Raw genomic sequence first — 17,709 nt, forward strand, 5'->3', positions numbered from 1 at the left:
TTGACATGATTGCAAAGATATTATTTAAACTGAGCTGGATGTTGACATCACTGAATTCAATGATGAACTGTCTTTAACTGAAAAATGAGTGTTTACTATTGTCATTTTGCATTATTGACACTATTTTCCTAATTAATGCTGTTCAGTTGCTTTGTCACAATCTGTATTGTTAAAAGCGCTATATAAATAAAGGTGACTTGACTTGACTTGACTTAAAATCCATTATATGGAGTAAAATCCTGGAACGTTTTCCTCAAAAACCTTAATTTCTTTGCGACTGAAGACATGAACATCTCGGATGACACGGGGCTGAGTAAATCATCAGGAGATGTTTTTTCTGGAAGTGAACTAATCCCTTAAGGATTAGTCATTTGGAACCGACAAAATTACATGAAATGACTGTTAATTATGTTAATCCTGGGTTTTAGGTACCATGAAAGTGACTTGGCTTTTAGCGGCGCTTATTACCATAGTAACTTACACTCCACAGCTAACCAGGCAGGTTATGTTCTGGGTAAGAGATCTCAAACTGAAATTGAACCAATCAGATGTGAGCAAAGTGACACATGTCTGATGCAAATATGTCACTCCCCCAGTTTCTCTTCCTCCAAATTCAAGGTCACTATATATAAAAAAATAAAAAAATAAATTATATATATATATATATATATATATATATATATATATATTAACAACAAAATTGTCTGGATTTAATGATTATTACTTAGAAGGGTTTTATATGAATTATATAATTATTATATGATTTATATTATTATTAATCAATAACACACATGCAATTTTAATTTGACAATTATTATAAATCATTTATTTTAAATGAACATTAATATATACAGGTCATATTATATATATATATATAAACAACAAAATTGTCTGGATTTAATGATTATTACTTAGAAGGGTTTTATATGAATTATATAATTATTATATGATTTATATTATTATTAATCAATAACACACATGCAATTTTAATTTGACAATTATTATAAATCATTTATTTTAAATGAACATTAATATATACAGGTCATATGTAATATAAAAAAGCTGTATAATCAATAGATAGCGCTTTAAAAATGACTACATGTGATCTTACATATTCAAGTCTCTATCACTATTATCAACCATTTAAACTAACTTCACAAGTTTCACTTGCACTGATAGAGCAAGATCATTTATTTTATTTGTCCTCTTTCATGGACAAGTACTTTCTTTAGTGTAAATTCCTCATATTCTTCAATCTCTTAACCTTTAGTGAAAGAGTTTTGAATCTCACTGGGTCTCTCGCAAGAAGTGAATCACACTTGCTCTGTGTTGCAAGGCATGTGATTGGCTGTTTAGCACTGATGTCATACATTCATGTGCACGTGCTCCACAAACTCAGGATCAAAGCCAGAGTTAACAAAAAAAGCTGATGATCAGTATCATGGTACCAACAAAGCCGGATTGGAGTGGTTTGGTTTTGTCAACTCGAAACTAAACCTGTAACTCTGAATTTGTTCAACTACCATAATGGTACGGGCCCCTGGACGTTTTGTGTGTTTTCTGTTTTGTTAACTTTTGTTTGGAGTGTCTGGTATCTGCTCCCTAGGTGGGGGGCTGTGTTACGTGTTCGCTGTGTGTGTTCTGCCCCTGTCTGCTGTGTGCCTTGTTTGTCGCCTTAGTTCCACTCATTAGTTGACATAGTTACTCATTGGACCACACCCATCTGCTTGTTAGTTCCCATAGCAACTCATTGATCAAGTCACCTTTATTTGTATTGCGCTTTAGGGGCCGTTTACACTACAACGTTTTCATCCAAAAACTGGAAACTTTTTATGTGTTTTGACTGTTCATTTACACGACAACGGCATTTTGGGGACTGAAAACGCATACTTTTGAAAACGGGTTTCAAAGTGCAAGTTTTTGAAAACTGCACCGTTGTCGTTTCCATGTAAACACACAGAATCCAGTATAAAGTGCTGTTATATGTTTTTAAATCTCTTTATGGCTTGGCACCAGAATATGTTTCTGATTTAATTAGTCTACATCAACCTTTAAGATCTCTTCGCTCCAAGGATCAACTGTGTCTGACGGTTCCTCGATCACGCTTGAAATGTAGAGGAGATTTCCGTGGGAGCTCCTAGATTATGGAACAAGCTTCCGCTGTCCTTAAAAAAATCTCCTACTCTAGGGTCATTTCAGAGGATGTTAAAAACGTATTTATTTTCTTTGGCTTTTAATAATGTGTTGTAAATTCTATGTATTTGGGTTGTATGTATTATTATAATTTTTTTAATCTACAGCACTTTGGTGCCCATTGTGGTTTTTGAAAGTGCTTTAGAAATAAAGTTGAATGCGTAGTACGTTATGCCGAGTTCACACTTCTCGATTTTCAAAGACATCGTATCACTGTTGTTTTAACACTGAACGACTATCTGGGGTAGCATTCAGTTGTTGCTGTGTTCACACTGCACGATGGAACGACGACAGGAGGTTACACACTGCATGACTTTACAATAGGAAGAATCGCCGACAGCTCTGTCTGGTGCAGGGTTGCCAGGTTTTCGCTTCAAAATCCGCCCAATTACTACTCAAAACTAGCCTGAAAATAGCCCAATTGCTTTCGAGGGGGTCCCCCAGTAAAAATCGCATTCGGGGGGTAAAATACAAATCTTTTTGGCGGGGTTCTCCTGGTACAATTCACATTCCAGGGCCTAAATATTACGCTATTGGGGTCGCTTCAACCTGCTGACATGAAAAACAACCGGCAGCAATCGCGCATTTGGCAACACTGGTCCGCAAACAACGTTTCATATAACTCCTCCCCGAACTTCCCGCTGCCCTGTATCTTGGTCTGTCATTGGCTGTAGGTCATCGCCGATGTGTTTTTCAGTCAGAACTCATTTCACACAGCGTGATTCCCTCAGATCGCGTCTTTGATAATTCACACTGCGTGATTGTCACTCGCGTGAATGAGTACCGATTTCCCTCCGATTTCGGGCATTTATCTGCGATTTCGGAAAACATGTCGGCGAGTGAAACATTGGCCTAAAATCTTGCAGTGTGAACTCGGCATTAGGTATGTAGACATGCGCAGTATTTGTCGATTTTAAAGGCAAGCGCGAACAAACATACACAACAATGGCGGAGTATATGGTGCTGTTGTTGCTGCTTAAGAGTTTGCTAACGCTTCTTCAGCAAAGTGTGGATTTACTTCACCAATATTACAACCAACAGTGGAGACGCATCATAAACATCATACAATTGTCACTTCCCTACAGGTACTGTTTACTAATAAGGTGACAGCGCAAACTACTGGCCTGGCATACGTCATACAGCGTTTTTGGCCATTTTCACAGATATGTGTAAACGCAAATAATTTTTAAAACGTTGTCGTGTATACATGAAACTTTTCAAAAACGCAAGGGAAAACCTTTTCAGTTTTTGACAACATCGTTGTAAAACGTAGCCTTATACAATACTGGTTGTGTCAAAGCAGCTTTACAGCGTTAAACAGGAAAATAGATTGTCAATCTATTGGTCCCCTTTGTTATCCTGTGTATAAATATCCCTTGTGTTTCCCTTGTGCCTGATCAGTTGTTGTATGTAATGGTGCAGTTTCTGCTTGTGTTTTGTTCCATGTTTCCCTGTTTTTGGCTTATTGTTTGTTCTTGTTTTGTTATTAAACTGCTTGCATTTAGATCTACTTTCCCTGTCTGCTTTCTTCATCCACCTGCATGTCACAGAGGGTTTAGGCATGTGCTTCTTAAGATGTGACATGACAAATACTGTTTCCAGGTCCAAGCCTCCACTCTGTTTCAAGTGAGAATTTCTCAACAGCCATTTATGAGTAGTATTCACCTTTTCTCAACCATGATGGAGACTAGCCTAAATTGTCAGAATATGGGATAATCAGAGAAGGTCTTCCATTTAAAGGGATAGTTCACGCAAAAATGAAAATTTTATGTTTATCTGCTTACCCCCAGGACATCCAAGATGTAGGTGACTTTGTTTCTTTGAGAGTCAAAAAAACATTGAGAAACATTGCCGTGATTCCCATCCACTTCCATTATATGACTGACAGACTGCAACGGTATGAGTTAAAAATCTTAATTTGTGTTCTGAAGTTCTGTTACTGAAGAAACAAAGTCACCTACATCTTGGATGCCCTGGGGGTAAGCAGATATTTTTGGGTGAACTATCCCTTTAACAATCAACTATGCAGTCCATTAATTGTGAAGAGGGAAAAGCAGCATTATTCATGTATAATTTGATCAGAACCATTTAAGCCATGTGTAAAGTGTAAACTTATACTTACAACACAATCGTGACTTACAATATATTTTATATTTTGCCTCCACATCTGTGATGAGGTGACCAACGGACAAAACACCTCTTTAATGATTTTATTTACAGGGACTTGCATAAAACAGGATTTTTTTTACTTTATACAGACAACCTCTGGTAATAAAATAAATAGATGATCCACAAAGCATTCAACAGTTTTTTTTTTTTTTGCAATAAAGGAGAAACTTTTCAGGTAATGTGAACAGCTGTTAGTAGGGGGAGACTGGAGATCATTGTAACACGGGTCAGATGTAACACTTCTAATTTCTCAAATATGGAACAAGTTACAAATCAACTAATTTACTTCACACATTCTCAGTTTAGTCTTTATTCCACATGTGAGGAAGTAGAGCCATTTGGCAGATAGCAGATTTTAGAGGAGAAAAACTAATTTTAAGGGTAAGAAAGTAACTTTTTATACATTTGTTTTTTGGGATGTCAGTCCCTGATTTGTATAGTTAAACTCATCAAAGTTAAATTATGTTTATTGTGTGTCTGTGTAGATATTTTTCATTCAAGTTGTTAGAGCTAATGTTTTGGCTATTAGCTGTAAGGTGAGCTAGTTCATGGCTACAAGACTCTGGGTTAGTTGTAACATCAGTGAAACATGTTATACTCAGACTCCAAGCAAAGTTGTTTGTTTTATTTATATGTTTATTTATATATAAGTCTTGGAAGAGAAAGACAAACCGAGGGGCGTTTCTCAATGTTCAAGTGTTCAAGTTCAATTTTATTATGGCCAATTAGTATGGCTAACATTAACAAACATGATTAAACACACACACACACACACACACATTTGAAAGTCCTTTCCCCCCCCGTCATAATCTTTATTGCATAATGTTACATCTCACCCCAGGGTATGTTACAACTAACCTGAACTATGGACTGAATTGTAACATTTCACTCCTCATGTTTGAAACTAAACTATGCATTTTCTGTTTATGCTGCAAAGATAACAGCTATGCCATTTAATAGCAGACACTTGTAACTAGTTTGAATCACATTTTGAATGCACTGACTTACAAGAAACTCAAGATACAAACAGAAATGTCAAAAATGTTACATCCATCCCTGGTCTACCCATATTGAATAAGAGGATGGAAAATATTGTGTCTGCACAGCTTATGCACGAGAGAACAACAGAGCTATTATACCCAATTGTGTCTAAACTGCTCATTCAGTTGTTAATTTCAGTGAAAACTCTACACAATTAAATTGAGATTAAATTATTTTAATGTCAAACATAAAAATCCCAGCATTCAATAACGAGGATTTAAAAAAGTAACCAGATTACATATGCAGTTGTGTTTGCTTTAAGTGTTCAAATGAATAGATACGGAAAATAACTGCTTTGAAATTGGAAATTGTTTGCTAAATAATTTCATACTGCTGAAAAGAATAAGAAAATTACTAAACTAAGTAACACACATGCTGTACAAAAATGTGACTTGCAGTGTATACATATATCATAAGAGAATGATAGCTATTTGCTTTAGCATGTTCAAATCAAAGTGTCAAATAGAGCAAAACTGAAAAAAGAGGTTTGCCATCATAACATCAGTTACACTTCACAACGAGGTTCAGTTCAATAACATCAGTTGATGCATTAGGAATCATGAATTAACAATAAACAAATGTTTTTTTCAGCATTTATTGATCAAGGTTAATATATGTATGTTCTACATATTCTGATGCATGAATAGGTTCTGTGAAAACCATTGTTGTTCATTGTTTGTTGATACCTGAACTATTAACCTCTGTTAACAAACCTTTTGTGTATTTTACTTTCTCAGCATAAAATATAAAGCTAAGTGACTTTTATTGATGAACAGATCATTTACACAGCAGCAATAACACAAACCAAACGAGCTGTGAAAACAGTATGAACATGATGAACTCCAGATGACCATCTCAGTCGTGATCTGTATGAGCTTCCACTATCCTGGTGCGTGAATTGCTCATATCTGTTTCTGCCTGTGGTTCATTTGTGCTACTGCGCAGATTTTCTTTATTCTCTTCATGGCTGTTACTACATGTCTGGCCACAAGTGCTAAGGAAGGTCAGGAACACAGGTATGAATACGATGCCATGGATGGCCCCAAACAGAATGACTAAGAACATGATTTTAAAGAAGGTCCTGAAGATGTAGCTTTTAGCAGCCGCAAGCACCACCACACCAGCGATAGTGGACACGGCTCCCTGAACGATCGGATAGCCCAGTTTAGTGATGGCATCTATGGCTTTCTCATTGGCTGAGGATTTTTCACTTGACACAAAAGCGTAGGATATGTGAGCAGAGAAGTCCACAGAAAACCCAATACAGATAACAAGATTAATCATAGACACGGAGTCTAAACTAACATCCCATAATGCCATGAAACCGGCCACTCCCACAATGACAGATGCGATGGCAAACGTCACCCAGAGAGAGCAGAGCGGGTTCGGGATCAGCAGGAGTGAAATGACTAACATGGCACATGTAGCAACTATTATATTTTGGATCGTATTAGTGATGATGACGGCATATTGGTCGAAATAGATGAATGCGGGGTGGTACACTATCAGATCCACAGGCGTCTGCAACTTTCCACATTCGTCTGCGGTTTCTCTAAACACATTCAGCATGTTCTTCTCATCGATCGCAGTGCGGATGTTCACCGTCTGAACGAACATACGTGATGCATGAATTTGATTGTTAGTGAAATTAACATCCTGGCTAAAATCAGAATAATTAAGAAATGCAGTTAAATGGCTTTTGAATTGTGTTTCATTGTCTACATCAAAACCAGAATTCATCCCAAACTGCACATATACATGAAGCCAAGAAATAGGTGGAAGGTCTGAGTCTGCCATTGTCAGATATTGAAAAATGTCCAAACACAAGTCAAGACTTTCACGAGCAGTTGGGTTCCAGTACTGGAAATGCTCATCCTGTATAACTAACATGACATTAGGACCAAAATCAGAGAAGAATTCGTCCTCATTGTCATAGTAATCAGCAACATATGAGCCATCTGCCGCTAAATGTTTCAGATCTAGACCTTCCTGTATTTGGAAGCACCCGTAGATACTGCCTGCCAAATACCCGGCATAGATCAGGCACACAAGAACCTTAACCCACATTCTTGTCAGAAAAGGGCCATAAAAGTTTTTAAAGAATGAATCCATTGGCATTTCAAACTCCTTACGTGTGTTTTTATCATAAGCTCCACCAACACAACACCCTTTAGCATCACCACTGGCTTCTGAGACTCTCATGCAGGTCAGCCAGTGTCTGTTGCCTTTCTCTCGTCTCCCGTTGAACGCCAGACACGCGCCGAAGAAGGTGATGTTGAAGACGTAGCAGAACAGAAGAGCTGTGCTGGTGTACATGCAGAAAGACTGAACCGAGCGGAACGGCGTCAGGAGGCCGATGTAGAACGCCAGCACATCTGTCAGTGTGGTGATGGTGATGGACACGCCGGCCTCCTTATACGTCTCTGCTAAGCGAACCTCAATGGCTTTATCAACTTCAGTCTTCTGCCAGCAGGAGATCATTATGAACATGTCGTCAACACCAACACCTGCAGGAAAGCAGAGACTGTGAGCCTGTCAGCATCAGCTGTGAGACACCAATAGGTGAAGAAATGAATGAATGTTATTGACCGAGAATCAGAAACGGGGCTGTGGCCACGGTTATGGCAAACGGCATCCCACAGAACAGCAGCAGTCCAAAGCTGGCCAACACAGCCAACCCGGCGGAGACGACGCCGAACGCAGCCACCCACACCTTCGTCCTGACACAGTCTAACCTGCGGACAGAGACATGCTGTAGGGATAAAGACACCTAGTGACAGGTACACGTGCCTATTTGACACGTTTTTAATACTTCACGATACCTCGAACAAGACAGAATTGAAATGGTAATGGCCAGGAAATATGTAACAGAGAAGAGCGGGATCACAGAGTCTGCATTGGTCTCGAACTCATTCTGTCTTGATATTGATGTAAAGTGAGACACATGGACCTGTAGAAATGAAAAAATTCAGTATAAGTACTGCATACATAAATGTGTTTCATTGTGTCGAAGAACAATGCAAAATACTTATGACAAATTATGACAGGACATGACAAGGCAGAAAGGTAAGCAAATATGTGTGTGTTCGGTGCATTATATCAGTATATTAGAAATGCTACGTCAACGACTATTGGTGCTTGACTTATTAGAGATAAGAGATAAATGTCAAATGAGGTACATTTAAACACACAATTAGGCATCTGTATGCATATAAATATAACTCACAATCATTATTTATTCATTTTTACTTACTGTTTTCTGTTGTGTATAGTTCGACAGGAGTTTTAGAAAGCCATTGAGCCACTCAGAGTTTTCCATTGTCTTCTCCTCGTCTAGGAAATAAAAAAGCCTGACCGCTTTTGCACTGGATATCTCTGAACTATCCGGCTTTAGCTGTACACCGCCGATTCTTGTTCCCAAAAACATGCCATTATTCATCGGATATGTTATAGCTAAAGAAACTATTTGAGTAGCATTGTAATCTATAATGTCTAAAATTGGATTTGACAAACAGTTTCCTTTTGTTTTGGCACAAAGATTTTCAAAAGTGTTTCCTGTTGTTATATTTTTCACTCGTCTGTCTAACTCTAAAATGTCGTCAAAAGCTGCTTCAGTTAATATATTTTCTTCATGCAAGCCTGTGATGATCAGAGAGCCATACGCTCCGTCAGACGTGAGCCGTAACTGAGAAAAATCTTCAGACGGTGGGAAGTGTTCCACCACAATCGTCCTCTCCAGCTTGGCAGGTCCATTGACGGGTGTGAACTGGTCTTCAATATCATTTGCCTCCCTTTCCTGAAGAAAGATAAAACCGGCTCCAAGGGCAGCAGCTACAAATAAAGGTAATAAAAGAAACACGTATGGATATCTACCAACAACACTACCAAGCTTTTGAAAGGCCAGAGACAAAGGCCTTTCGATGCAGTCAGCTTTACACTTCGCCATCCTCCAGACACGCTTCAGCAGTGAATGCCTTGCTCTTCTACATCTCCTCCGTCTACAGTCACTCAGGGATATCATGAGCTGAACACTATCAACTCATTTGTTACACATTAACAAATTATTGGTTATTTATTAACAGACTTTCTCTTTACCACCCAGGGTTTTTCGCCGGGGATCTTCCAGTAAAATTCGCATTCCAGGGGCTAAATCAGTAGCGGTTCTACATTGAATTACACCCTGGGCGAGACCCCCTTTGAGTGCCCCAAAAAAATTTACTAAATTCTGCATAAACAGTTATATCAAAGTTGGGTGGCTCATCCTGACCAGTGGCAGAGGATGCTCCAAAATATTTTAGAAGTGCCCCTGAAATTGCAATTGATTTACAATTGACATTGAAATCAAAAGCCAAAAGCGTATTAAAACATAATAGGAGGCTTACATAAACATGCTCTTACACGCTAAATGTCTGTCATTACACGCTATGTCCTCCTGAGACCCAGAAATAAAAAGTTTTTTGAATTTTGTTTTTTTTCATGTCATCAAGAAACAAATGGTAAAAAAACATTTTTGAAAAATATTTTATTCATATGTTATGCTATGTCCTCTGTTGTGGACACTAGGACTCAGTTGTTTAAAATATAAAATGACATGAAATTATATGTATGGGCAAAAACAATGGGATTTTTTTTCAATCACCAATAACTTTTCGTGTTTCAGGATTTTTTTTAACCAAAATTTGTATAAAGATGATTCTCAACTATGTTATGAAAGATATAATGGAATGAATTGATACACCATTTTACTTTATGCAATATGAGGGTAAAATGGCCATAAATTAATATTCCCATTCAATGCAATGTATCTATACACTGTATCTAATTTGCATATTAATGTGTTCTTGGAGCAATATTTAATGAAAAAATAAGTGTAATAATTGGCAACATTTTAATAATAATATCTAATATTTCATAGGAATTTTGATGTATAATTTATTTCCATATTCACTTGTTGTGTCTCCCAAAATGCCTGATAAACATAATTTAAGTCCTGATGTCCTCTACAGTGGACATGTATGAAATCTATGCCCTGTTCTGTAACAGAAAGTCATTTTTTGATTTGAAACACGTTTTGACATAACGTCTGAGATGTTGGTTTATGAAATACAATTTGAAAAGTAGTCCGATTTAAATTATAATTACACAGATTTGAAAATTCCGTTGGCTAATTACACGGCCTAACATTAACCCAACTGATGGAAATAAATAATAACTGAACTTGTAACAGTGTTGTTGCAAAGCACAATATTATGGTGAAATTAGATCTCTAGTTTGTTGAGTTAAAACCGAATTATTGTTGTATAAGCATAGCAAGCATCATAGCAAAAAGGCCAACAAACTTAAGTTATACCCACCAATTAATATTAGCCCTTCATTCATGACATGGATACCGTAATAATCATACAGAGAGAACATAGTTGCATACCTTTATCTTTTGCTCGTTTCTCCTCTTCTTCTTTTCTTTTTTTTCTAAATTGGGCACCTGATGGCTTTGACCTTTTCCTGTCCATCTCTGTGTTTATTTGGCACTCGACAATCAACAGATTTCCCATGATCCCCCCAAACACTGTCACTCACGACCAGAAGTCAAGACTAAACCAATTCACCTCTGTGACCACATAATCGTTTTGTATTACCTATTTTTATTAGCCATTTCACACAATTCAGAAAAACAAAAATGTTCAGGAACTAAAGGCCTGTATTTATAATATTATGAATGAAATGTGCGTTATTTGGAAGAAAGTCGAGGTGTGACTGACTTTAGCCCACTAATTCCATTAGAGTATTGCTCTATACAGTGGATCGCCACAACCCCCCCTGTCCGTTCCATTTGGGAGAGACCCAGAGGTGAACTGTCCCCCGCGCCGCGCCCCGCTCCCCGCTCCCCTTCTCACACAGCTTCTGTGCACGGCACCTTCTCAGCAACCAGGGGCGCCAATTTGCCAACTCCCCACACAGTGAAATGATAGATAATAGAAAACCGCTTCGCGGCAGCGGCGCAGAGGATTTGTATTTATTTTTTGACTGCTCGTGCCGCCCCCCATGTATCATGAAAAAATGCCGCTCCGGGCGGCTGCCCGGTTCGCCCGTGCCAAAAACCACTACTGGGCTAAATATCATGTTATTGGGGTCGCTTTAACCCGCAGACATGAAAAACAACCCGCGGCAACAGTGTTGAAGTAGCCCAACTTGGCAACACTGTTACCACCTGCCTTTGGTATCAGTGTCAGAAAAGACCTTCTTTAAGGGGCGATATTTAATTTATGGGGCTTTTTTTACTTCAACAAGCACATACTTTTTGTTAACTATATAATCCTATTAAATATTTAGTGTGTCATCCTTCTGAATGAAATGCTTCACTTAATTGATTCATTAAAATAATTTTCTGTTAATAATTTACAGTTGTTCCTCCACGAGCACTTGATGAGCCTGACTTATAAGCATGGACACTGGCAAAGTGCAAACCTCTAAACAAGCAAACCAGACCAGCCTGAGCCGAGTATTTTCAGCAGGGTCCAACTGTCTTTATATTACTGGAAAACACATTATTCTGTTGTAATTACTGCCCACTTTTGAGATTTAATGTCAAAAAAGTTTATAAAGAAAGTATGTATAGAAATTGAATGAAAACCCTTTTAACAATTCGCAGTAATAAGTTATACAAGGGTTATAAGCAAAAGAACTACCACAACTCTTTTGCGACATTTTTACAATGCAGTTGTGCTAGATGGTCATTTATTGCTTTAGTGAAGGCAGAACTAATCTGACAGCCACAGGTATTTACATAAGCTCTTTAGGCTATTTGACAACTGAAAATCCTGTATATAGCCTACTTTGAGTCACATATCAATCATGTTTGCTTTTATGTTGACAGCATTTCTTATAAGATTTTAGATACATCGACTGGGGCTGACAGTGTGAAGGAAACTTCTGTCAAAGTTGTGAAAATTATTCCGAATGATAAAGATTGAGCAAAAACAATCCATTTTGTAAAAGTAATGGGAATTTGCCTCTCTAAAACCTGGAGCTTGAGTGTAGTAATTCCTAAGTCTTTATGGGATCATCTTCATTTCCCAGTCCAGTTTGTAGTGCTGTTTTTATCACAGCCATCTGCTGGAGTGCCCATGACAGCCACCAGAGCAATAGACAGAGCAAAGGGTGATGGGAAATGAAGTCTAGAGCAAACAAACTATGATCCAGAAGGAGTGCCCTCTGGTGGCTGTCATGGCCACTCCAGCAGATGGCTGTGACACTTTTTCAGCTGATTGTGTAACAATGGGGCAAAGCATTTTAATGAAAAGAAAACATAACATCAATCAATCAGTCAAACAATTTTGGCCCTGTTGCATGCTCTCATTCCTTTACAAAAATTAACCATGGTTTTACTACAAATAAAACAAAAAAAAACATGGTTACTATAGTTAAACCATGTTAACCACCATGGCCTTGCTACACTAAACATAGTTTAACCATGGTATTTGTAGTAAAACTGTGCCCACACAAATGGTAATCAATGCAACACAACTTCACTTACTACACTTTTACTATAATAAAACCATGGTTAATTTCCACAAGGGTTGTGACTGAATGGTTTTGACAATCCATGTTTATGACTAAATATAGAATCTTAAATAATTTTGTATAATATATCAGATGGTACAAATAAAGATAAATGCAATTCAAATTATTATTATTTTTTTTTTGCTCCAACATTTTATGCATTGGTTTCCTTTTTTAGGAAACTGAGCTAATTAACATATAGTAAAGTTTAGAGCTACTACATTTTTAGCTACTACAGTAATATAATATAATATAATATAATATAATATAATATAATATAATATAATATAATATAATATAATATAATATAATATAATATAATATAATATAATATAATATAATATAATATAATATAATATAATATAATATAATATAATATAATATAATATAATATAATATAATATAATATAATATAATAACGTCAAGGAAGTGTATGAGGTGCTTTTTATAATAATGATAAATGATATGTTTAGTAAAGTGGATCGGAGTATTGGAAGATCACTGTTTGCAGATGATGGGGATTTGTGGTTCAGAGGAAGAAACAATAAGTTCAATATGAGGAAATGCAGAAGGCTGTGGATGCGGTAGTTAAAGGGTCATACAAATGGGTATTTAAGCTTTCTGTGGAGAAGTCACTAACTATTATATTTTCTAACAAGAAAGTAGACAGTGAATGGAAGTTAAGAATACCGCATTGACCCGAATATAAGACAATGTTTTTTTCTTGGAAATACATCTGAAAAAACGCGGTCGTCTTATATTCAGGGTCTAGAGACTTTGACATGTCAATAATACACACACAACACTAGGTGGTGCCAAAACCGCATAAAACGAGCGTGCCATAAAACACGTAATGTCATCAAGCGGCACCCTCCCGCTCTCTCTCGTGAAGCCAACACGGAAGTGACTAAAACTGTAATTCATCGACTGGCCGCTAGAGGCGGGCGGCAAAAGAAGGTCGGTCCCCTAAACTTCTTATATTCAGGGTCTAGAGACTTTGACATGTCAATAATACACACACAACAATAGGTGGTGCCAAAACCGCATAAAACGAGTGTGCCATAAAACACGTAATGTCATCAAGCGGCACCCTCCCGCGCTCTCTCGAGAAGCCAACACGGAAGTGACTAAAACTGTAATTCATCGACTGGCTGCTAGAGGCGGGCTGCAAAAGAGAGTCGGTCCCATAGACTCCTCATGTTAAAATGCCCAACTTTACAGCAGAAAAAAACATGTTTACAGCCTGGTTCAAAAAATTATTTTGGTCTATATAGCTAATTATGCTCTTCATGACAACTGTGAGGCAGGTGAATTTTTTTATAACTCATCCGTTTAAATTATATTAAGCCTTTAAGTTCTGCATAATTAAGGGCGTGGCCACTTGAGTGACAGGTGGATTGCCGCTGCTGACACCGGCGTCAAGCTAGGTGGGCGTGGCTTCAGCAACCTACTATTAGATGGATAGCCTAAATGTCCTAATTCAGATGGGCTACCTTTTTTTTGTTTTTTAATGGTATATCAAAAAGTGTATATTTTTTAAATGTGATTGTTGGTACAGTTGACCAGTTTTTACCATACTTTCAAAACAATAATTAAAATAGGAAGAATACGCAATATGAAAATAATTGAAGACAAAATGTGTTTTACTGAGAAAAAACAAGATTTGTTTTTTAAAAAGCCTTTTCCAAAAGGTACATCTGGAAAAAGGGGGGTCGTCTTATAATCAGGGTTGTCTTATATTCGGGCCAATACGGTATATAACAAAGAAATGGCACGAGTAACATCAGTTAGATTCCTAGGAATGTGGCTGGATACTAGACTTACATGCAAAGAACATATTGATAAGATAGTGAGTGAGTGTAAAAGAGTTTTAAATGTAATGAAATGTATGGCAGGACAAGAGTGGGGAGCAGATAGAGGGGCGCTTCAAACAGTTTATACAGCAATGATAAGATCTGTGCTAGATTATGGAAGTATCGCATATGCGCTGGCTGCAAAATCTCAGTTAGAGAAATTGGACAGAATTCAAGCGCAAGCATTGAGAGTTAGCTGTGGGGCAAATCCAACAACACCTATTGCAGCAACGCAAGTAGAGATAAACGAAATCATGACAAAAAGCATCCCCTCAGTAAAACCACCATCCCCTTTGAATCAATAATGTGTATTATGTAAAACTTATCATGCAAATTAAATGTTAAAATTATCTACTTAAGATATTTGGTGAATAGCAGCGATTGGCCAATCAGAACTCGGTTCTGTAACAAGCTGAAGCAAGCGGAAGCAAGTTTTTGTCATTTTTCGTGCAAAATGGTTCTAGCGGAACTCTTGAATTTCTTTAAAAAGCAGACAACAGAAAAGGAAGGATTTTTCCTTCATGAGAATTTAAAGATTCCCCTGACATAATGTTATTGTGCTGTATGTGTAACTGTGAGGGATTGAGAGACGATAGGAGAGCTGACATTATCGAGTCATGGAGCTTGCAAAAACCAAACAAAAACAGTCTTGTGAGTCCAAAAGCATTCACTGCGCGATGAAGCCTGTTAGAATATAAGTAAAATAATCTTATAATTCAAGCAATTAAAGAAAAAGTACCCATGTATGAGTTTTTATGTTTTTATATTCATTGCACAAGCAATGTACTTTTTTAAATATCAGCACATGCGCGAGCACAAATATGCCATTAATTGTGTACAACAGTGCATAGCAATACGGTGTTTTATTGCTTGAATGAATCAGTTTTTGAATGAATCGCATGAACCAGTGATTGAACCGTCCGTCCATTCAGATGGACACTTTCCCTGTGTCCCAAAGTGGACTATCAACTAGGACTATCCACCATATCTGCCTAAATAATATTGAAAATGACTAATATCACATAGATTTTAGGATGGGACAGTATGCACATTGGGACGCAGGCTTGTTTCATTTCTAATTGAATCAGCCGTTTTGAACAAATCGTTTGATTTGAACGATTCAATAAATAATTTATCAAAACAGGGGCTTGCTGCCACCTACTGGTGGTTTTATTGTCATCATTATTTATCCACGACAGGCCTAAACCAGCCAAGGTTTCAGCACAAAAACACATTTAGCAAAATATTGTTTAATTATCATTATTGACCAAAATTTCTCAATTTTTAGGCCCAAGAAGGGAAAAAAGGCTTATAAATAATAGTTTAATAAGACTAATTTTTCATTAAATAAAATTTTTTTTTTAAATTAAACAAATTTTGTAATCATTACGTAAAATTAGCTACAGGACCTACTAGGGATGTGCATCTCATGACTGAGGCCGATACGATACGCATCTCGAAGCATAGCCAACGATACGATACATTGAAGATACATATGAAGCAGTTAGCGATGCGGTGCGATTCAGCCCTGTTACGATGCAGTGCGATCCGATTCGATTCGATTCGATTCAACACGATGCGATTCGATGCAATACGATGCAATGGAGAAAATATGATCACTTTTAATGCCTCGAGGCCTGTTTCATAAAACAAGTTAAACAAATAAGCCAGACTTATTTCAGTTAGTCTGACTCATTGTCTAATGATTTGGTTCCATAAAGAAAATTTAACATAGGCCTAGATCAAGCTTAGTCACTGTGGCAACTTATGCTGGGAAACTGACCTGGTCTAAAGCAGGCTAACTGTCAGACTAAGCTAAGCTCCTCTACTGACCGACAGGAACATAATGATATTACCACTGTTGATGATATTACCACAGTTTCTAGCCATACAGCCTTTCTCTCTGGTTTTATTACAGCTGTACCTTTTATAGTTTGCAGAACAGACAGCAGAACATTAGAATATTACAATCTAAAATAGCTCTTTAAAGCATTAAAATAACTAAATAAAAAAATGTATGCTGATGCACCAAGCGAATCGGGGAATCTTCCCATCCCTAGGACCGACATACCACAAGATACGTGGTACAGACACCTACAGAGACCACTACACAGCATACCCCCCCACTGACTTGTTTACAGTTCGACCACTGAGTAGAGTTTATGTGGGTTCCAGCCCATGTGGGAATTAAAGGAACTGAAGAAGCAGATAAATTAGCTAAGCAAGCAGTAGAAGATGAAATAGTAGAGCTATCACATAGTATAAGAGAAATAAAGTCAGTAATAAAGGAGAAAGTGATTAAAAAGTGGCAACAGTATTGGGATGAAGTATATCTGAAGGTAAGGATACAGTGGGATATTGGGATTTAAAGGGAATTAGGCTGGAAAATCCGTGTATCATTCGATCATTCGTTTTTTTTATTTAATATTGAAAGTAGAAAAATTAGAAAACGGCTCCTTTTTCGTTTTTTGTTTTTTTCCAAAAACCGAAAACCGAAAATTCATCTTAAATTTTCGTTTTTCGTTCATGGGTGGAAAAATTAATAAACAGCTTGAATATTGGATTTCTACACGTGGGCGGGAATTAAACGCCCCGTTCTGCTGATTGGTCAGCTGAAGATCAAACCGTGCCGTCATCAGTTCTTCCGCAGTATCACGCAGCAGAATAATAGTCCTCCACTGCTGCAGGTGTACGGATTCTTAACGCATTTATTGCAACTACATTTAATCTTTTTTTGTCAAACAAACTGGCTCAACACAACTCATACTGGGGCAGAGTCTAGACAGGGCTTTTTTCTGTGTAGATATAAATTATATTCTTTGCATCAGCTGGGCATGGCAGGTGTCATAGCCTACCCTGCTCACCCAGTAAGTCTGTTTGTTTGTTTAATTAA

General features: G+C 37.4%; 1 protein-coding gene and 1 pseudogene across 1 annotated transcript; one reads left to right on the forward strand and one right to left on the reverse strand.

The window, feature by feature from the left end:
- Window positions 1-6,258: 6,258 nt before the first annotated feature.
- On the reverse strand, window positions 6,259-9,349 carry LOC107574418 (patched domain-containing protein 3-like). Its single transcript, XM_016260859.1, has 4 exons — window positions 8,657-9,349; window positions 8,226-8,353; window positions 7,993-8,138; window positions 6,259-7,910 (listed from the first exon to the last, which is right to left on the reverse strand). Exons 1-4 carry the CDS (start codon window positions 9,347-9,349, stop codon window positions 6,259-6,261), a joined length of 2,619 nt encoding a protein of 872 aa, XP_016116345.1.
- Window positions 9,350-13,389: 4,040 nt separating this feature from the next.
- LOC107574419 (threonylcarbamoyladenosine tRNA methylthiotransferase-like) overlaps window positions 13,390-17,709 on the forward strand; it is a 33,471-nt pseudogene continuing 29,151 nt past the window's right edge.

The sequence above is a fragment of the Sinocyclocheilus grahami genome, unplaced genomic scaffold, assembly GCF_001515645.1.
Source record: "Sinocyclocheilus grahami isolate Dianchi unplaced genomic scaffold, SAMN03320097.WGS_v1.1 scaffold2219.1, whole genome shotgun sequence".
In the NCBI taxonomy this organism is placed as follows: domain Eukaryota; kingdom Metazoa; phylum Chordata; class Actinopteri; order Cypriniformes; family Cyprinidae; genus Sinocyclocheilus; species Sinocyclocheilus grahami.